Raw genomic sequence first — 23057 nt, 5'->3', positions numbered from 1 at the left:
TTCCCGATTTTATACTGAAAAGCTGATTCTAATACTGTCTTTAGCCTAAGAGACCCCCAAGATATACCATTACTGGAGAATATTTCTGATCAGCTTCGCACACACCATATTCCCTGTGTACACTTTTCCCTGGCCTTGCAAGGAAGAACATCCCATAAGTTTTTCAATCACATTATTGCAAAAGCTCATTAGGTCACCACAGGCACCTACAGTTACAGAAATTATGTGACTGTCAGAGTACTTGAACAACACAGGCAGAGTTCCCATTTGCAGAATATCCACTGGTAGCTATAAAACCTTCTAGCTGAAGTAGATGCTCCAATGGCGGACTCCTGTGCAAGCACAATGTGCTGCGATGCCAGCATTCATACTGGCGTTCATGCCAGTTGTGCTTAATGTACAGGGGAATCTGGACACAAATATCTTACCAAGCATTGCAAAATACTGATGGGGTTGGAGTCCACTGTTCCCAACACAGCAGTTCTCCCTGAAAATAGCTATTCATTCAGCTTAATGGTAATGCCACATTTTTCTTTAGGAAAGAAAACAAAACCAAACCACCCAAAAAAACCCAACAATCAAAACCCTCCACCAAACAAAACCCAAACCAACCAAACAAAACCACAATGTCCCACAACCATAAAAATCACTCTGGTCAGTATGGAATGTGGCTTTTGCCTTCCACAACCCTAAGAACTACTCATCTCATCTGCCAAAAAAATTAATTGAGACTTCTAGACTAATTTTCTCACACCCAGCAGAGGAAGGTTCTTCCAGAGTCCAATTCATTTAGTCCCAGACACATGTATAACACGCAAGATGCATCAGTTTGTGGAGACGGTGTGTTGTTTCCACAAAATGTGGTGACGATACAGCTAGCTTTAGATGATACACTCAGTACTTCAACTGCCAAGGCAAGCTGAAGCCATGGCCTCACAGAGAAAGCTGGGAATGTTGCAATTCTGTTGCATGCACCTTGTAATCCCCTTTCCAATGTTGCAAAAATACAAAAAAGAACAATTTTGAGTATTAAGAACCAAGACCCAGAGAACTTTTTTCAAAACCAGATTTGTTTACCTTGCTGTTCACAGCTATGAACTACCAATGGGTGACAAAACAAAAAGACATTTTTTTAGATCTGGAAGAGGTGGAAGTATGCAATACTGATGGAGGCACTGAAAAAAATCTGAGAAGTAGCGTTTCTGTAAATATATATCTGCCATTTATAGTGTTGCATGGATAATTCCACGTGTCTGAAATGAAGGAAGAAACTTAGGGCATACAGATGACATGGAGTCTTCTGAAATGCTCCCTGAAACACTGGGATGAAAAATAGTATTATTCCCTTTTGAGATTTTCCTTGTCTTTCAGACAAGAATGACTCCTTAACAAGGACAGTAAGTGAGAGGGTATCAAAATAGGAAATAAAATAAAATAATCTTTAAATAAAAGTTTAATTCACTCTTACTTTACAGAATATTTAAAAGCACCTTAGCATTTTACTGTCAGTTCTAAAAAAGACCAACAAGAGACTGGAATGATTTTAGCTGGTGAAATATAGGAAACCCTGTGAACAAACGGATACAAGCTAAGTGAAAGCACAGTAATATTTTGTACATCACAACTATAATCAGAATCTGGCATTAGTTTATTCAAATTTTGCTTTCTTGGAAGCAAAGCTTACATGTTTGTAAACAGCAAAATAAACATTGCTTAATTTTACAATTTGCTAAACAAATACTTTTTTACCCTGAAGGGCATGTGCAGAGCCATCCATTTGTCTCTCAGTTCTCCTGTTAACCTGTGCTTCAGTGCTTTCTTAAACAATTGGTTCCTTTACAATTTTAATGGTGCTTAAAAATTTCATCTAATATTGTGCAAGTCATAGGCAAGGCCGTTTTGATGTGTGCCCTTCCTTACATAGTTTTTTGATCAGTGCTTAGCTAAAGCAACTGTGAAAAACTATACATTTTCAGGAAAATGTTTTGATTTTGGTCCTGTAGTTAAAGACCTTCTATATAACCGAGTTGTTTACATGGATTTGAATCACAAGCATGTACACAACAAAACCACTATACCAATGTTTCTTGGTCTATGCATAAAAAGTATGTCTTCTACTTACACTAAAACATACAAAAAATAAACTACAAAAATTGTTTACACTTGATTTCAGCAAAAAAAGCTTTCTTCAAGAAAAATGATTCTTCTTTTTTCAGCCATCAAAAAAGGAATGCAAGTAAACAATAAATACATGTGCTTTCTCCATATAGACATATTTACACTTGAGTCTTTGGCTTATGTTTAAGTTTCTTTATAAAGATCTTTATGTGATCCAGCCATCATTGCACATTAAAACAAAATAAGCCAGTTTTTTTTTTCTACTATATATAATATATATATGCAACACTTGAAACGTATAAAGAATGAATCTTACTATCAATTTGCACTGTTATTGTACTTGAACAACGTATCAAAAGGAAAAAAAGAAGAAAAATTAATACCATATAGAAAATATTGATACATGCAACAGATGGTCACTCTACTGTAACTGAGAGACGGCTGCATATACGAACACTGAAAAGTCCTAATTTGGGCAAATCTCTTCCGACTCTGGTTTTCATTACATAGTATTTATGTGGCACTAAATGTTGATACTGTATACAAGCATAGAAACAGATCGAGTTCTTTTATTATTAAGATACACAACTTCATAAGAAAAATACTTTGCATTTAAAATTTAAAATCCCTCCCACCCCCCTCTTCCCCTAAAATCTTTCTTCACAGGATCAAGAACTGTTGTCAAAACAGCTTATTGAGATTCATGTATTTGGTGAACTTTGTCACATCCATTTCGATTAAGAGGATTCCAGGTACTCCAGCGCAACATCGTAGCAGAAGCGATATTGTTCCTTTAAGGGGAAAGAGGAATAAAAAGTTGTTAAATTAAGCTTCTGAAGTCTTAGCAGCAATATCTACACACAGGAATAGTCTTTGCTAACTACTATGCAATCTTAACTTCAAGCCTAACATGCCTCCCCCCAACTACTACACAAGTGTATTACCAGCTCTGATTTAAAAAATGATCCTAACCAGCCAGCTGGAAAAAAAAAACCTGACCCTGAAATGCAATGATTTGCTTCCCTGTTTTTTTTTCAGCTTCTAAACTGGTTTATCAAACATGAGAAGTTCTCCTTCCAGTCAGAGCATTCTTGCAGTGAAAGCACCTCGACTCTGATACAACATTTGTATTTAAGTCAGCTGATACTGAGCAGTTGATGAGCGCCTGCCGCTTGGAAAGCCAGGGAATGGCTCGGTAATACTAAACACTGACATGAAGCTGTGCTGGGCCCACAGCTCATTTGTATGGTCATGTCGATGTAATGTCCAGGAGATCAGATGCACGTTTAAAAGAGGAGTTGAAGCTCAAAACTTCATCGTGGTTAGTATTTCTCCTGAACAAGGCTGCTATTCAGAGCTGGTACTCGGGGAGTGGGAGGAGGACGGAGAGGGGAGAGGGAGGAGAACGGAGAGAGGAGAGGGCAAGGAGGAGAAAAACCACGGAAATGAATTCGACCTCTATTGTCCTTGCAACCTAAAGAAACAAATCTGCTCTTGTGATTTATTTTTGTTTGCAAAGGAAGTCAGTGTGATCCACTAGCAGGAAGTGGTGGGGATATCATAAAGGCTTTATTGCACTGCTCACTTTTGTTATCTGATCGTGTTGCTGAATGTAGGGCACATGACAGTGCCATACATTGGTTTTCCTGGTTTGTTTTCTAGCTAACAACTCAACAGTTGCTGCTGCTCAAGAGTTCTGAATAAAAACCCATACAACAGAAACACGGAACTACAGAAATTCAGTAACTGCAGATTAAAGCTACAAAGGAATTCAGGCCTATTTTGAAACTAAATACAAGTTTACAGACCATTTATCAGAAACACACACAATCTACGTTGGTCTCCCTTTACAGTGACACGAGTAATTTTCCATGTGATCTGACCTGTTTTCTTCACAGCAGTGAACTGAAATCCAGGCAGCAATTCAATATGTTGTGTCTCAGATGTCTACGGCATAGCAGACTGCGAAGTGTTTGCAGTAAACCCAGCAACACCTAGCTCAGTGTCACTGCTGCTACAGATGCTCTATCTGTTCACATTTTAACCATCTTCTTAATCTATGTAGTGGCAAGGGATGGAAGTGATGCACAATAATTAAGCAAATCATGCCACAGAAACTACTTGATACTAAGCAAACACTGACACCTGGAAAAAAGGGCAATATGGGAAGAGGCAGCTACAGCCATTTTGCTCAATATGAAGTTCACAAGGTCAGAAGCAATTTTCACTATGCATAAACTGCAAAACGTTTTTAATTTCAATTGGCATCCCTGATTTTTATGCTGCAGGCAGCCATCTGGCTGAAAAGTGACACTGGCTGATGGCAGTGTGAGAGCCAAATGGCAGAAACTCCCAAACACTGTCTAACCTGTTTTCACATTTACCTACAGGAAGAAAAAGAAAAAAAACACTTGGGCGAATTTTTTAATGACTTTTTACAGTGTTCAGTTTTCATGACTGAAGTGATCACATAGACTCATAGAATCATTTTGGTTGGAAGAGACTCTCGGATGAATACACACTCATATTGTACACATAAAGACTAATCAGAACAATGATGGTTATTTTGAGTTCTGGCATTGTAGAAACAAGTCTTTAGTCTTGTGGTTTTGCTAATTTAGACTTATATTGTTTATTATTTACATTAACTTTCGGACTCAATGATATTAAGGGTCTTTTCCAACGTAAATGATTCTATGATCCTATATATTAGTTTACAACACACTAGATTCAAGTATTTGATTTTAGATTTGATTTTAGAGTTCTGAGGTATCACTTTGACTACTACAAATCTGAGTAACAGACATTACCATTACTCAATACAGCTTCCAAAGTAGCCGTTGTTACTAAGAAGCAAAATATTCACACCTACTAATTTGGACTTTACAGCTTATTCCTACCAAGAAGAAATGCCTTGCTCTGTAAAATTTCAAGTCAGTTTGTATGAGCACAACCCGCTGCAACTTCTCTTCAAATAGACCAGGTTATATTTGAAGACTAAAGTGCATTCTGTTAACTCAGGATGTTTTCTGTGAAAAGCACAGTACCACTACAAAAAAGTAGCGTAAAATGCTTAGCCTGGCCCGTCATGATGCTGACTCGTGTGTACTCTCAATAAACGTCCCTTTCTTCTTGTGCCCAATATAGGTTTGCTCTGTTTTGTGGGCGCAGGACTGAGAACACAGCTCACATAACAAGAGAGCCTCGGGCTCGTTGGCTGTTTGCTGTTACCCCCACGGGCTGGTGCTTACCGGAGTTTCTACCATGTTGGGTTTACTGTTCCGCAAAGTCTTCACGGCATGGAAAACATCCACCACGTTCTGCCTTTTCACCATCTCAACCACAATGCCGATGGCACAGAACATCCCGCTCCGGCCACCGCCATTTCTGTAGACAAGGAAAAGAGCTGGTTAAATGTCACTATGGCATAAGAGAACATCCAAAACATAGTTCTGTTCTTTCACTGTAAGTACCATGGATTTGTGAGACCCACAGGGAGACCAGGCTTTAGCAATCTCCTTGCAGCTCCAGAGGGTTTGGTCTGGGACATTTGCTGTTTCTGACCTTCCTTTTAATTACTTGTTTTGAATTTTTCTGTTACAGCCTACCACGCTGCTGAGCTATGCTATAGCATAATTTATATAGGCATTAGAAATACACTTATTTCAATGGCAAGTACAACATTTTCCACTTAGTTCTGGAAAGAGACTCACTTATATTAACCTATGGTATAAGGATTATCTAGCCAGAGTAATGCCAAGGCATCACTGATTTGATATCTTGTTGACCTCTGGGGACACTTCTGAACTATTTTAATTTTAATTTCCACGAAATTAAGGTAGGTACTTCTTAGTAAGTTTGAATTAGCCAGAAAGTTCCACAGATAATCAGGAGGGGTGGGCAGAAAGGGGCCACAAGTTAATTGCGAACGTTTAAATGTAAGCCTTTTTTTTTTTTTTTTTTTTAAAGTAAGGAGAAATGCATTATTCAATTTCTAAGTTTTAAATCTTAAATAAGCTAGGAGGGAGATTAGTCATTCTCTGCTTAAGGAGAAAAAGATGCCACCTTTTCAAAATTCCCAGACCAGCTCCCATTTAAATATCAGGGTCAGATAAGCAGTCAGCATTTACCAGCAATAGTTCTAGGGTCACGTACTGTATTACAGAACTTTTCAACTTTTCTCTGATTTCACATATCCATAGTTTTCAGTCTAAAGCCCTCAAAATATAGTGGGCTGTCTGCAAAAAAATGCACCACATGCTATGCAAGAAATACACAAAAAATAACTATTTGGCACTCAGCATAAAAGACTTCCTTATGGAAACTGTCCAGAATAAATTGATCAATACATTTTGTACCTAAAAACATGCTATTATGTACTGTAGTATCATGTCCAAAATACTCCTTCCTATGGTACATTGACCTGATACAGACAAATCCAAAAGCTGACCAAAAGTCAACCAGAAGCAGTGATAAATTTTTTTTTCTTTCCTAATGCAAAAGAATGTAGCCATAAGAATGCTACTTGAACTTAAAACAAGAACTGATTTATAAGCACTTATTCAAAGAGCAGCAATTTGACTTTGTCCCAGTTACTCACAGGCAATGGATGATGGTCCGGCCCTCCCCTTCCTCACATTCCTCTTGCCACTTTTCCACCTGGAGAATTAACTTCAAGAAGGACCTCTTGGAAGCTGGTACATCTCTGTGAGAAGCCCATCCCAAATACTGGAATTGCTGCACCATCAGATAGCCCTCTTGTGGCTGACAGAAACGAAAGGGCTTTAGGTCAATGTGGCACCTTTACATCTTGGTTTAGAAAACCAAAATATAAAGCTAACATTAAACTTAAGTGTTTATACCACGGACAGATTCCAACATGTATCTACACTGCATGGTAGGGTCTCCATTAATTTGTATCACTTGAGCTCAAGAAAGATGTCAAAAAATGGAAGGAAAAAAGAGAACTACATTTAGGCAACATCACAGTTTATCAATCACTAGTGTAACCTACCCTGACAACTTCTAAATGGGTAAAATCCATAGATTCTACATGTCAAGGGTTTTTATTCTTAACATCAATAACCAAATAAAACCATTGTTCAATTCTTAGACTTACAGAAATGAAGAGACATACTTTTGTCTCCTATGCACGAACTGACCCCATAATAAACAGAAAATAATATTGGTGCACAAATATGTCTATTTTTCTTGTAGTCTTCCCTTTTTGTCAGACTATGATAACCATGAGAGCCTTGCTGTCAGTCTTTGAGCCTTCCATGTGCTAGATGCTACATGGGGAAGGCTTTAGATAGAATTAGATTGTCAAAAGAAAGGCCTCAATAACTGGTAGAATAAATGGTCTATTCAGTTTATTGGAGCTGAAGATGATGAAAATAAGAAGGAATGTGCACTTTAGAAAAGGAAAAACAGAGCAGAGACATATTTAGAAGCAAGATGCAAAGGTGAAAAGGCATGGGAGACAATGAGAAGTAGAGGAGTGGAAAATCAGAACATCATGAAAAGAAGAAATGGAAAAAGCAAAAACAAGAAATGAACAAAAAAAGAGGAAGTCTCAAAATACAACAAAAAAGTACTATGGCATAATATTTGCCAGTGTGCCTACTCTTAGCTTCCTGTAGTTTCTAAACAAGGCATGAAGAGCTGAAAATGTTTTTCTGAGCTCAGAATATAAATATAAATATATATCAAACTGGTATCTGTGCTGTGAAAAATGAAAATGTGACCAAAATAAAAGAAAAAAATTTTCTTTGTATACAAAGTAATCAGTTTTCCCTACAGATATTCCTCAACATTAATGGAAGATAAACATATACTCCAAGCAGGAATTGGTGGCATTTGAGTTCAGTATTACATGAAAGATATAAAGTAGCAATGGTAAATAAAATAGCGATTACTGCTTAACTGTACATATGGCACAAGCACCAGTAACTCTTCATGTGTAGGCAACCTAAATAAATGATTTACAGAGGAGAGCTAAAGGAGGAGACACTGCAAAGCAAACAGGGATTGAGAAGATGCTGCAATAGCATGAAACACTACGGGACAGCAACATGACAAGATGGTACAAGGTGTGAAAGAGTTGATAAGAAGGCAAGACTGGCATTGCTACTGATGTTGAGAAAAAGGTGATAAATGTAGGTCGAGGCATAGTGGTGCAGAAGCCTTCAGAGGCGGAGGAGCTTTCAGAGTTTTTTTCACACCTCACTTTGCAGGGTGCCACAATCTTCCTTTTCTGCTGTGGTTCTCACATCTGAGCCTGAGAAGGTGCATGGTTGCATGACCATTCTCAGCGTTCCTGTTCCTTATTCACCACAGAAAACATCTTACAGAAGCTAAGAATTAAATACCTGTCACTATGTGTTCATTAGAGGGATATTTCTTTCACTGTATGCTGAGCAAACAGAATACTTCACATACATCTTCTACTCATCAGGGAGAATGCAATGGAACAACAATCACCTTACTGCTCTCTCTGCTTAGTGTGTAGCTACAGAAAAGTACTAGATATCAGTATTAGATATCAATGCTTGACTGACTTTTTCTGGGTAATGTCATAGAGAATGTTAGCATTTTACTATTATTCAAAAGCAAAAACCACAAGAGCCTAGAGAGCATTAAAAATGACATATTTTTCTGTTACATATTGTTACAATAATGCTTACTCTTGTTAGATTGCATATCCTGAAAATTCGGTTTATGACGTCGCAGTCCATTGAACATGACATGCATTCCACTTGGATGGGACCGTAGCGCAGTATCCCTTCCTCGGGCCAGTATTGTGGGCAGCCCTGTGCCAGAGCAAAATGGGCATAATTAAACAGTGAGTTAACAACTTGAGTGTTGCCTTATTCCACTGCAGACATCTCACCTAACCTTTACTGTGCCACAAGTGTCAATTAGTAGCTATAAAGCAGAGAACAACTGTAAAGTCACTGCACTGCTCTGCATTTTGATCATGTAGTGGATTCAGAGTGGTTAAAGCATGCAATGGTACATGGAAAACTCATGCCCCAAACTAACCTGTGCTAAGTCGACTTCATTTAACATCACAAGAGAAGTACAGCCGTAGTCATACACTAATCTCCAGAAATCTTTCACAGTGTTTGGTAAAGGATGTTGTGTGACAATAAAAGCTGCTGGCTGCCTGTAGCTCTGTAAAGGCAAAAGATTTTATTAGCACTGGTAGAGGAAGTACTTAATAGATTCCACTTGAACCCTGCAACAGAAAAAACATAGATAGAACAAAGCTGTGACATCAGTAACACCAGATTTCACCAAAGCTGATGTTAAAAATACATTATCGCCTCCAGTAAGAACAAGGAGGTTAGTCTGCTCAGGTCTGCCTTCTACTTTGCTACAGACCAATACCTGTTTCAGTTCATATATGCACAGGGCACTGAAGACTCAGGCAACTCCATTCCAGGCACTGTGTCCAGGAGACTGAGCAGGAAGCCTTCTCCTCATGTTGCAGAGAGGGGTGCAGAGGTCTCAAAAGGTCACCCCATCCATAGCAGGTTACATGTCAGCTCTGTGACTGAACCACAGACTAAGCCTAATCCCAAATTTTGGTGCCACGGTCACCCACGGAACTGACCTTCAGGATTACTGGGGCCCATTTCCAGCAGAAACCAGAACTAAACAACAAAATACTATTTCCTGTCATGACAGCAGATTTCATTTTCTCTCTGCTGCATTACAAACAACTGCAAACAGGGATTTCCAGCCTTGCGTAGGTTAACTGAGATGCAACTAACAGCAGAGGGGCCAAGTCCCTGCAGAACATGTATTAATGAGCTGCAAGCACAAGAGGAGAGATCACAAGTTTTCTACAACCAATTTGCAACTATACATGGAAGTGTTCTGCAGTGAAGGAATACAAATATGAAATAGTAAGAAAGAACTGGCAGATTAATCTGAAAAACAGAGTAAGATGGTGAATATTCTTGTAGGTGGATGGGATTGTAAGTCACCAGTTTGAATATAAAGTGCTGGGGCTACCGTATGCAATGCAGAAATCCCCATGTTTAGCACCCACGCTGGTACCAAAAGAAGCTTGGCTGTTTTTTTAATGGAATTAAATAGAGTAAATTAACCTAGGAAAAAGACCTGGTGGGGTGGCTGAATCATTTTGGTATGGAAGTTTGCTTGTTTGAAAATTGGTATGAGGGATCTTCATGTGCAATATATCAACATACCATCGAAGAGCATAGTGTAAAGTCCAGAAGGAGAAAATACAATTATTTTCATCCTTCTACTTGCTGTAAATTGTGAAGATAACAAATTAATGCCTTTAGCATCAGTACTTGTTTGACAACAGAATAAGGAGGCTGACAATTTTATCTACGTTTGCTATCCTTTTATAATGTACGAAGCATATTGAGATAGCAGCAGCTTGTGTCCTACTTCCTAGGTCTGCCCAGGAAGCAAAGAGGAAGAACCAACATCAATTCTCCATTTGCACTTTTAAGAAATAAAACATGTACTAGCTGATGCTTTCCTAGCTCTCTTCCCCATCATTTCTGGTCCTTCCTGAGATGAGAGAATGTACTGAGCCTGAGATGATCAGGTTTTCAAAAAGACTGGGCAGGAGATCTGCTGTCACACTGGGAGACTGACACTTCATTGTGGGAACACAGGGAGAAGTACATTGTGGAAAGGGAAAGTTTCCATTTCTGTTTTGCTACTGAAAGTTCCCTTTCCTTGCTCAGCAGCGGGGTCCCACTCTCCGATTAAATCAGTCTTAAAACAAAAAACAAAAACAAAACTCAAACCAACCAAACAACAGAAGAGAAAGGCCAAGAAAAAGCTTTTCTTACCCAAAGTTTTAACCCTATACTTATAGCCTCGCTATATGCCTTCATTGTAATATATTACTTTCTTTCTGCTGCTTTTTTTCCTTTTATTGCTACCATTTTTGTCTTTCCTTACTTGCCTCTGATTGCTAACCCATTAATACATTGCTTGGTTCCTGTCCCTGCCTGCCACACACTGTTACACACTCAGAGTCCTCCTGCCACCCTGTGTGTTCAGCCTGTGCTGTCTTCCTTTCTCCCCAAATCACACTCCTCTATACAGCTGTGTTAGTTGGTCCATAGCACAGCAATTTTATCCAGGTGCTTAATGTAATTTTTACTGCAATTCTAAACAATTTTGGTTGCTCCCAAAATTATGCTCACTGTTCTAATTCATTCATTCAGCCCCAGTGACTCCCTAATAGATTGGTCTCACATATGCTACTCCTCTATTTTTCTGGCACAATAGCTAATTGTGAGATTAGGGACTACATCTTGCAAGCAGTTCAAAGGTTTCCTGCACTAGCTCAGGCAGAACTCCAGGACAAATATACCATTCAGTCCCAATGATTTCTGCTGCTATTTGCCACCTTATTCCAGCATCTCTTCTTGACACTGCAGTTTCTGACAGCACTTTATTTTTGAGGAAGGGAAGATGCTCCTGAAAATCAGGCCACTTATTTAAGTATTTACTGTAAAGGTGGCTTTAGGGGCCTAACTTGGGAAATGCTAACGGAAGGCACAGGCAGGTATTTGACAGCACACGTGACAAACTGCTTTATTAATCAGATAAGCAGGTTCACCTCTGTTTTCCCCACTAATTCACCTTTTCCCCTGATCATACTTCTGTTGTTTAAACTTTAAAGAGCTGCAACTCAAAACATGAACTATAAAACCCACAACCCTATCCCCAAACATGTCAAAGAAACAATTGTTTTCCTTCTTCCCCTGTCTCTCCTACCCAAATATAACTCTTTTTTACAAAGTAGTGACAGTAACCTCATGCTGGGGTAGGTAATATTTACTTCCTGACAAACAGCAGATTTTTGAGATCCTGCTGAGATTTGAAAGGCTGGAGACAGACCTTTATATAACGCTGCTGAAAAGTGGAGACTTCCAGTGCGTCCCACCAGGATGTAAAATACTAAAGATAACAAACCTGAACAAGCAACACAAGCTGGTAGGGTTTCTTACCCATTACTCCCACCCTTCTTTATTAGGACTGTTTTACTGGGAACTACAGTAAGAAAGAATTACCCTTTCTTAAACGAGCAAGGGCTATCTCTCATATTACACAGCTTTTCACGGCACACTATGCAGACAAAGAAGACAGTCTCTTACGTCCATAAGAGCAGCATTGATGTAGTTACTGCTCTCCCCATCAATAGTAATTAAGAAAGGCAGACATCTGTCAGGTGGCAGCATATCCATGAAGCGGTTCTTGTCATGATTCCTTGGCAAGCAGGCTATGCTGCAGTCCTCTGCTTGCAGGCGTGGGGTCACAGAATTCAGGGTCTAAGGGAGAGAGGACACTTGCTTTAGCACACTGAACTAACAGACAGCGGACTTGAGACTCCTCAAGATTTAATTTAAAATATTGCAATATGGGAAAACACGAGGTCTTAGCGAGAAGACAGTAGCAAATAAGAGCCCATATCTGTTTGATGGATGTGCTGGGGCTTTCCAAGAGGGGTTAAGCTGCAGGTGTAAAAGGCGTTCTGTGTACCACTGAACAGGTTCTGCATGACACCATCCCCTTCGAAAGGAATAAAACCAAAGGATCCTTTGGAGCCCTAAAGAGCTCTGCCCTAGCTGTGCAAGTACAAGACAAAACTCTGTGCTTCCTAGTCAGTGCTCTTTATGCCAGGCATATGTTTACTGCAGTTTTATTTAAAGGAGGATATTCAATATTTAAAACAACTTTGCAAAGCACATTAGCATGGGTGCTTTATTTTGTAGACTAGAAGTAAGGGACCAAATGCTATAAATGTCATATGAAAACCCTTCCCTTTAAAATAAATTAAATGTATCTAGAGGCAAAAAAATTGTTGTCACATGAAGAGTTAGCAGAAACTGTGAATACCTGAAACTCATCTTTGAGATGTGAAGAGTTTGTCTGAGAGTCTATTCTAATCATATCAAAATAAGCAGCTTTGAATTCGCAGACAGGAATGGCAGTTTCTCCACACAGACAAGCTTCTAGAATGGCATCATGAATAAAGATGTACTGCTCCTACCAAATTAGGCAAAGAAACAAAAATTACAGACATTACAACATTAAAAACAAGAGAAGGTTCCTTCTTTTAGGATAAATAGATCTACAGACTGTAAAACTAATTCAAGGTAGTGTCCATCAATCTATTAAATAATGCTTTAGTACAAACACAATCTTGTCCTAACTGGGATGCAGTTAACAAGGATGTTTTCTTCAAAACCAGTTTACATTCAGTAAAATTTAACAGAACAGGTATACCAAGTATTTAACATGAGGTTTTTCATCTTCTTGTGGTGCTTGTGGCTTTCTTTTTATATATCAGTGACTTGTTTTACTGATTTTGATTTCTTAAAAGTAGCCGTCAGCCTTATAATACTAGTAGAAAGTGTAAATTGGTGCAATCACTAGTAGAGTGATTAGCAATTATTTGGCATGCTGCATTCTGCTCATGCAAGCTAGTACACCAGTTGTCTGATAGCCAGCTCTAGGCTTGCAATAAACTCAAGTGTGTCCCAATAGAAACAGCATTTCTTCACCTCTTTTTTAATTCTCACTTGCCTTGAGATAACCTGAGTCCTAGACAGATGCATTACTACGTCAGTCAGGCCTCTCATCAATTTTTACACAATGCCTATTATATTTACTGAACCTGAGAGTAACAGATGTAAACCGTGTCTATACAGCAAAGTGCGAGAACTGTGCCAGCCTCACCTAGCTACTGTGGATATTAATGAGGTTATTAACAGCATAAACTTTTTAACATGTGCCTGTAATAAGAGCACATGTCCAGGGATGATGGTTGTATTCTGGCTCTACAGTCTGTGCTGTCTTACCCACATAACTAGGGAGTTATTGCCATCACTGTTGTCTAGATGACCATCGCAAGAACTTGCTGCAATTACAGCTTTATCTTGCTGCGTAAGTATGAACCTCTAAGAGAAGATGATAGGTAAGAGGCAAAAGGGAGAGAAAGAGAAAGGAACAGCAGTAGGGGTGTTAATTCACATGCAAGAGAAGATTAAATCGGGATAGCCAAAGCAGTCACACTGCAACTCTCCACTCCACGTACCTGCCAAAGGTTAACGGCCCTGTCACAGGGGTAGCTGATGAGGAATGTTTGTTTGTTCAATTGCCACAGGTTGCAGCATAGAATAAAAACTGCACCAAATTACATTTGATATGCCTGGCTGCCAACTGCAGAGATTTCCTTGTGGTCATGTTCAATATTATGGGTGAAATGCCTTCTCAGATATATGTCCACATGGAGGCCGGGAGAGAGAAGTGGCAAACCACTTCAAGTAACCTGTCTTAATATAAATCAATAATCTATGTTTCTGTGGAAACTCAGTGATCCTGCAGTGGCAGAATGGGAGCTGTTACGGATTCATTACTAAGGCAATGGTTTTAATGTTTTAATGGGGGTGACAGGCACTGGAACAGGCTGCCCAGGGGTGTTGCGGAGTCTCCTTCTCCGGAGACATTCAAATCCCGCCTGGACACATTACTGTGTAATCTCATCTAGGTGTTCCTGCTCCAGCAGGGCAATTGGACTAGATGATCTTTCAGGGTCCCTTCCAAGCCCTAACATTCTGTGATTCTGTAATGTGGAGTTGCTGAAGGCATGCTGGATGACAAAAAGGGTAGAAAAGGGAAAACGTGTGGCAATGAGGCTAATGAAGCAAATAAAAACAGAGCTGACAAGGGAGAGCGAAATGGACAGAAAGTTCCACAGGTGATTCAGATTATGGATAAAGTGATCTGAGACAGTCTAAGACCAGTGGCAACCTGCTGAAATTCCAGCTTTGGATTCCTGGAATTGCTGATACCAGAACAGAGGAGAGATGTGTCAGACAGTCCTACTGTAGGGTCTTCCCTGAAAAATCCTTCTGTTACAAAGTTAGGTGGGCACTTTTTTGTGTGAAGACTGAAAGAACTGGTAGGTTTGTTGCACCACCCTGGTTCTGGGTGCTGTTTGCATTGAGCAATGCCCCCCAATGGAGATAAACCTCTCAACAGGGCCGCTGCCTGCTCTTTTCAGAGTAACAGTGAAATTCTGATCTGGCACGGTTCCGAAAGCATCAGGTGCTTTGAAGGTAAACTGCCATACCTCTGTCTGTACCATGTTGATGCGACGAGACCGTAAGGCTTTGACACAGTTGTAGATATCAACAACACCTTCTCTTTCTGCCATATCTAACATGATATCGATCACAATGTAACAACCTGTCCGTCCAGCACCAGCACTGAAAAGAATCAGTAAATACTGTTAGGAATAGCCCCACTGAAACACCTACAAAACTTTATGAATGCATAACTGATACCATTTTTATTAAGTCATTCAGTTTTTACATCATAACCACTATCTAATTTTTAGACTGTCTCCTTCTCTTCATAATGTCCCTCAAATCTTTTGATGTGCCCAAAGCAAACTTTTTCCATCAGATTTGATCCACTAAATAACATGAAAAAAAAAGTTTCCGCCTTTTATCATCCAGATCAATACTTAGAGTAAAAAATAAAAATTAGTTATATTGCAATCTGTAGGACGATTAAACTCATGCACTTCAAAATATGACAGACCTTGTTTTTATTTAATAAGACTAAGGATGATTTTTAAGTAATACATTACAATAAGAAACTCAAATGTTTGTTTTACTCGACAAGCTCTAAGCTGGTTCAGGCAGTGCATTTAACAGCACACAAAAGAATCTCTCTTGATTCATTTCGGTTTTATATAAATTTATGGACAGTTTTTGCACAGTGAATTCTTAAGATCTCTAAACTAACTTTACCTACAGAATATAATTAAACATTTTACAGTGCTGAATGAAAATTCTATTTATCAAAGGACTGTGTCACAACAACACAAACCTTGGAAGTTTGCACAGGAAAAACAACATTCTATATTTGCTGCCATTAACCTCACTCCATATTCCTTCACCTACTTGTTTACTTTGATTTAAATTAATAATCTGTTCAGATATTATATGCACCACCGAGCTATCAAAGCAGCTGTATCTACACTTATTCTCGAATGATGCCACAAATTGTTGTAGGCTACCTAAAATGATAGCCTGAAGTATCATATGATTTAGCTGGTGCAGCTCTTGCAGGAAAAAGAAAAATGTCTTTCTTTTCTGTTCAGAAAAAGTGTACTAGAATCTGGTTATTTCCAAACATTGCTGTAGACAGCCAAATCTTACCACAGTGTTAATTAGGTGATTCAGAAAGGGAACAACAAAACCAAAACACTTCAAAATGATGGATGCTTCACAAAAGAATACTGTAAATAATCACATAGACAGTTGTGGAAAAAAACTCAATCTATCTCTCTCTTCTGTACACACCTGCAATGGACAACAATAGGCCCTGCACTAGGAGGGTTAGATAATTTGACTCTCCGTATAAAGGAAAGGAGGCCTGTGGCATTGTAAGGAACTCCATGATCTGGCCAGCCAGTGAAATGAAACTGTTTGACTTCACGGATTTCATTGTAGCCCCTCTGTAAAAGGAGAGAAAGAAAGAAAGAAAGAAAAAAAAAAGGTTCTGAATTTTAAAAAAAAAGTTCCAACATTCAAAGTGATTTGTAGACTAAATATTCTCTGACTCAAATAATGATAACACACACTGATAGAATCTACATGCTGTTTTCATCACTTCACCAATTATTTAAAGCAAATATTGTACAAATCTTAAAGATGTCATTTTTTTCTTATTTTGAAGTTCATAATTTTTACTTTAGCCATTAAATATGCTAGTTTTGTTTTATTAGTTTTTTTAAATAGACTTAGATGCAATTCACATCAATTTTCACAAGTTTTGCTAATTAAGACAATGGTCTGCTACATTTACAGGCAAGTATAATGATTTACCAGAGGACCACAGCTGTATCACATACATTGCATTCACAGAGTTTGTTCTTTGATTAAGTGAGATTGACTCAGCGGCATTCAGGGTAGAGTGGAGATGAATGACAGGCATGACTCATAAGCCAGAAGTTGAGCTCATCTCGGAAGTGTGGCTACAGAGAAGAGGTGACTGCCAGAGAGGGGAGATATCCGTTAACATTTCTGGGGAAATTCGAAATCCCACAATGAGACATGTGTTTGGATAGTGCTGATGCAATCAATGCATTGCTCCCATGGTGAGGTATGGCTGCCTACACTGTGGACCTGCTAACCAGACAAGAGGGGATTTGGTATTGTACAGGAACACGAAGTGCAAGCATAGCCTCCTCCATGCTCCTTGCTACCAGGGGACAGTATTTTGCCAAGCCCTTTCAAGATGTGCTCACCCTTCCCAGAGTGAAGGTCCTGACGACGTACTCCGCAAGGGGCTCCATCTCCACACAAGTCACTTTGAAGTCCCCATAAACTTCTGTGTCATCAGGCCAGTATTTGTAACACTTGACCTAAATACAAAACAGGAATACATTTTACACCAAAGGACAATAAAAACTTGAGGATACATTACTGCATGTACTACATTACATCACATTTATTTCCAAAATGACCATGCACTCACGTGGCTTGTCATGGTTAATGGTTTTTCTGTCAAGTTAAGCATTAGCTACTGAGTTTTCACTGCTTTACACAGCTGTACTTAGGTGACAAGATCATTTCTAAATGCGCATTCATGTTTTTTTTAGTGCTGAGCTATGGAATACTTTTCCGCTTCTTTTAAACTGGGATGTATTTCATATCAGTAATCAAACTGTTGCAAGTAATCCCAGATACTTGATATTACTCCCTGAGGGATATGTTACTGCTAAACTGTAAATAATTTGCTGATTTCTAGCCACTGATACAGAAGCGCATTTGCTCACTAGTCCACTCACTCTGCTCATTTGAGTGACAATATACAAATTTAGTCTGCTGAAATGTGAATTTCAGATTCAGACAATTTTTCACTATTCATGAAAGCAAGACAGCAACAGACTTCAGAAGTTAGTTTTGATTTTACACAAGACCATAACCACAACAATGTCTGGACTTTTCCCCTTTCATGTCCTCTCATGATGCTTGGCTGTCCCTCACAAGACTCTTCTACATTCTGCTGATAATGTGTCTGGTCAGAAGGTTTTTCTTTAGGCTTGTAGCATTAAAAGAAAAACAAACCAAAAACTTACTCTCCCAACTTCCACTAAATTTGTGACCATCACAACACAAGCTGATTGCTCCTGCCATATCATTCTCCAAAAGTCATACACGGTCTCATGAACTGGACCTGCAAGAAAAAATTGAAGGTAATACTCTGCAAAAACACCCCAGCCAAAGCGAACGCTAAAAATAAAATGCAGTGCTTTTCAGAGCTGATACACATGAACACACTTACTCAAAGATGAAAGCTTTGTGAAACCACATAATCAAATCATCAGGCCAGTTTGCGGATTATATTTTTATTTCTAACCAAAGCTGAATATTCTCAGCTTAACTGAATTACCACTTGAAAGAAACTATTAGCAGGTGTGCCACGTGGTGAAATGCCAAAAGTTGCTGAAAACTACAAGGACACAGCAATGTGTGACTACATTTACAGTTACATACATTTTTAGGTTTGCTTTACATTTGTTAAATATAATGCGTTGAGTGTGAGCTTCTTCAGACGTTCACGGAGGAGATGCCCGCACCAGAGTGAAGCCTCAGTCAGGAGAGGGCCAGTGGTGCAGACCCTGAGCACTTCCCGGCCAAGTATGCAAGCACGAGTAGGTGCTGAGCCATAAACTTCCCACTGAAGTTTAAAAGTTTGTTTTAAACTAACCTAACTGCTTTTCTGTGAAGCAAAAGAGGACCACTGTTTAAGCTTTGCCTCCTGCTCTGCTGCAGAGACAAGACACGTCCAGTTGAGTGACAGTACCCTGTTACAGTTATCTCACAAACAGGTCCCTGACCATGCTCCAGCAGTAGTATAAATATTACTATATATAACACACATCTGAAGACTCAGTCATATTCCTTCACATGGTAGATCGAAGGCTGCATACTAAAGCAGCAATAAATTTGTGTGTCCTTTACACATTACTATGCACAATGATTTACATAGCAAAACAGAAATAAAATATAAATGTAGACTTAACACAGAGAGACCTGTTTAGACAGCACTTACACAAAAATAAAAAAAAAAAGTGTACAGAAATTTGAAGGTCCTGCTTTAAAACAAGCCTTTAGTTTGTCTTTCCTGTGTGCAGCTATAATCAACTGAGGGCACAAATAACAGGATATTTCCAGCCCACTATCTGATTATATTCACAGATCAAATAATGACACATCTAAATCTAATTATTTTTACTTTAATTCATAGCCTCTGATATTTCAGTGCAATCTATTTGGTTTTGCACATTGTGAGGAGTTCTATCAGAAATACAAAAGGAATACTTTCCACAGGAACTCTTTTTTTTCCTCTAACTCCCCTGTTTATTAGCAGGGTATTATATGGTGAAGATTTCCCTCACTTTTTCCTACAAAGAGGCTTTGTCTTTCTCTGGCCTTACTTTACCCAGATTTTCTGAGATAGTGTTTAATTTATCATTACTATCTTCACCGTCTGCATCCTGGATGAAATCCAAGACAGTAAAATAATACATTATAATACAGAAAGAAAAATGCCTCAAGGCAGGTTGAAACTATTCTCTGTTCACATGCCTCTTTTCTCTATTCATCTTCGCAACTGGAAATCATGGTAGTATCTTCTGACTTTATCAGCTGAATTTATCACCTGAAGAGTTGCTCAATAGCTAATTAACATGACAAATTAGTGCAATTTTTGCATTTGTTCACATTCCACCTGAACACGCTATGTTAGTTTACCATAACACAGGATGGCAACTCACAATATTGTATATGCTTTGTTCTCGTTTACTTCCATTTTACCAAAACACTGCTGGACACTACAGAGAACACTTGTTCGGTTTGATTAATGCTGGCAGATTCTTACCTTGGGTTGCAATGTAGTGACTTGGTCTCTGATATCCCTAAAACAGCAATATAAGTTAGTTTGAGTACCATATTACTAACAGAGAGGGGAAAATAAAAGCATAATTCTTATCTCTAGACAACATTTTCAGAACAAACCAATATTTAAGAGCAGCATGAAGCTTAAAACCTAAAAAAATGGTTAATACTGAAAAGGTTTGAATGACAACAGATAAAATGGAAATAAGAACATCTAACTTGAACAGACATTGCAGTGCATCAGGAAGGAGTATTCTAGACGGGTCCCTTGGGCCTAAAAATCAGTCTTCTATTGACATCTCCCCAGACAGATACACCAGGGTGTTTATTTAAAATTTAGTAAAAATTGGTTTTGCTATCAGATTATCTCAATAGTTGATCTGTGTTCCCAATTTATCCAATACGAAAAGATACACACCTTTTGTCTTCTTCTAAACAGAGAATTATCATAAGGCACAAAGAGGTAGGTACCCAAGCCATAACTAAATGGGATGGAGCTGGACATTGCAGTGCGTGCATCGAATCAAGGTCCTATTGCAGTGGAATCTTCTGCAAAATATTTTGCGCTACTGCACAAAGTGTGCATCAATTATGCTAGACGTGATCCATACAAGTATATACACATACATATATAGATAGATATATAGATACATAGGTAACCCTACACAACTAAGCCTTTCCAGTTCGCTGAGTCTATGCCAGTGCTAGTGGTACTGTACAGCATTACTCGTCTGCATAGAAACCACAAAGAGCTACTGCTCTTGAGGAAATCAGTCAGAATATATTTTGACCAGTGCCAGCAACATTAGCTACAAAGAGGAAAGAAACTTTACTATTGCTGGTGAGAAGACAATACAGAATTTTGCAACGTGCAAATGTTAAAGAAATAACTCCAATTTTTTTCTAGGTTACAGATTTATTAGGCCATATGATTTAAGTATTGCATTACAGGGAACATGAGTCCTTGGATTCCTTGTATTCACAAGATGGTACTTAAGTGAAAGATTTCAATGTACCCAAGGAGTTTATATCCTTCTCCACACCCTGTCCAGAGTGAGAGCATCTTCCTCTGGGGCTTATGAAAAAAACTTTTGAGTATCTTACTCTTGGCTTTACAAGAGACCAAGATTGCAACAAATGACTAAAATGTTTCTCTTGGACTCCACAATATCAAGCCCCAGCTTCAAATTATGAAAGTGGAACCTTTGCTACACTGTTTTACACTCAGCAATGCTTTATAGAACAAGGTAAAAATGTCACTTTAAAACTGCAAAGTGCTAACTTGTAGATTTCCTGTCTAGTTATAATGAGATTGTTTACTCCTAAGTAAGAGAAGCAACTGCCTCAATTATTACTATCACTATTACTGTTACTATTATAAATCTGTGAACATTTTCTTGTTTAAGGCCCAAGGCAAAATATCATAGGCTTAACACTTCACAGAGACTGCTGTGTTAAATTATCAAATTAAAAATACAGCAATATATCTGGAGCCAAATTTTTGTATCCTGGAAAGTCAAGAGGGTCTTAAATAATTTATCAACTAACAGTGGGCAGGAAAAATTAGTAAGGTGCAATTCTAAAGAAAAGTAACCAAAGCCACGTATTTTAAGGACACTTTTACTAGCTATTCCAATATTTTTTTAATTACTTTGGAATTACTTTGAATACAACAACTTGTTTAATCCTAAAGAGTTAATTAGATTAAAGTTATATTTTGTTAATAAAAACATCTGGCAGAATTTGTTCAAATTTCCTGTATCAGGTACTTTTTAAATTTATAATTTCATTTATATTGCAATCAAAGTATAGATTTTGAAACTTCAGAGGTTTTCTGTAGAAGTGAGGAAATTTCTACTACATTAAAATATTTATTTATATAGACATATGTGTGTGTGTATATACTTTGTAATACCTAAATTACCACCTTAAGATAAATGTCAGCTAAACAGTTTGTCTAAATTATTACAAACAAACAAAAAATCCCCCCCAAATGGCCATCATCCCTCCCTTTTGACAAACATATATTACGGCTACTTCACAAGTACATTTTCAGACAACTACAGTACGGCATACTATCCAGCCTCTCACATATAAATGGGAAGAGGAAAAGAAATGCTAGTGGCCAAAATAATCAGAAAAAAAAAAAAAAGCGAATAGCAAATTCTCTTTAACAGACAAGTTCACCCAAGTTATCTAACAATATCTAACAATACTCAGAGCTATGTTAAAAGGCAAAATTATCTTTTCAAAACAGGTACAAAATATTCACACAAAAGGAAATTTTTAAAGGAACAGATGAGATAAATTAGATGAGGCATGCATAGTTATCAACTGATAAAAATAGAAGAGGAAAGCAATTGATAACAATATCTATATTAAATATTTACAATAGGATGCTGTTATTCACATATAGTGGTACTTACATCCCTGTACAGCCAAATCTACAGCCCAAACCAAAGTCAGATGTGAAAGAAAGCACAACAATGTCAGTGAGTACTAGGACGTAGAACAAGGAAAGTGTACATTTTGTTCTTAATAAAAAAAAGCTTTCAATAAATTTGTAGGCATAACATGCAATAGTTTCACATAGAGAAGCTGGCAAATTGAGAGGGAGAAAGCTGTGCAGTCCACTCACATCTATGTAGTTGGCATTAATGTAATCTGAAGATGGATCATCTTCAACAGGTTGCAAAATCACCCTGGAGTGGTCATCTGTAAAAACCAAGTGGTTACAGTGCCTTTTTGAAGTGCGATTTTTAAGTGAGATATTAAGGTAAGTCATCTAGAAAGCCAAGATCAGCTGGAATAAGCACCTCACAACCCTTAAATAGTGTTTACACAGAGTTACAAAGAACCATTTTGTCTGAGGTCTCCAATTACTTCAAAAACATTCATTAAACTTCATTAAGAGTAGTTGAAAGGTATTGTTATAGGTGGTTATAAAGACACAAAGAA

General features: G+C 38.2%; 1 protein-coding gene across 8 annotated transcripts in view; it reads right to left on the bottom strand.

Moving 5' to 3' along the window:
* Nucleotides 1-1435: 1435 nt before the first annotated feature.
* PTPRK (protein tyrosine phosphatase receptor type K) overlaps nt 1436-23057 on the bottom strand; it is a 407780-nt gene continuing 386158 nt past the window's right edge. For 5 of the 8 annotated variants that reach the window (XM_071806572.1, XM_071806569.1, XM_065833276.2 and 2 more), the window contains 14 exons: nt 22738-22814; nt 22526-22543; nt 20083-20119; nt 18278-18375; nt 17444-17560; nt 16497-16651; nt 15257-15392; nt 13018-13167; nt 12276-12449; nt 9163-9294; nt 8805-8930; nt 6719-6882; nt 5370-5505; nt 1436-2909 (listed from right to left, as the gene is read on the bottom strand). In XM_071806572.1, the coding sequence (XP_071662673.1) occupies nt 2856-2909; nt 5370-5505; nt 6719-6882; nt 8805-8930; nt 9163-9294; nt 12276-12449; nt 13018-13167; nt 15257-15392; nt 16497-16651; nt 17444-17560; nt 18278-18375; nt 20083-20119; nt 22526-22543; nt 22738-22814 (1574 nt within the window). In that variant the 3' untranslated portion in view covers nt 1436-2855. The remainder of the gene's footprint in view (nt 2910-5369; nt 5506-6718; nt 6883-8804; nt 8931-9162; nt 9295-12275; nt 12450-13017; nt 13168-15256; nt 15393-16496; nt 16652-17443; nt 17561-18277; nt 18376-20082; nt 20120-22525; nt 22544-22737; nt 22815-23057) is intronic. The other 3 variants (XM_071806570.1, XM_065833280.2, XM_065833279.2) reach the window with 1 other exon arrangement.

The sequence above is a fragment of the Patagioenas fasciata genome, chromosome 3 (assembly GCF_037038585.1).
Source record: "Patagioenas fasciata isolate bPatFas1 chromosome 3, bPatFas1.hap1, whole genome shotgun sequence".
Classification (NCBI taxonomy): domain Eukaryota; kingdom Metazoa; phylum Chordata; class Aves; order Columbiformes; family Columbidae; genus Patagioenas; species Patagioenas fasciata.
The sequence above is the reverse complement of the archived record's forward strand: the minus strand, read 5'-3'. Positions and strand labels throughout refer to the sequence as shown.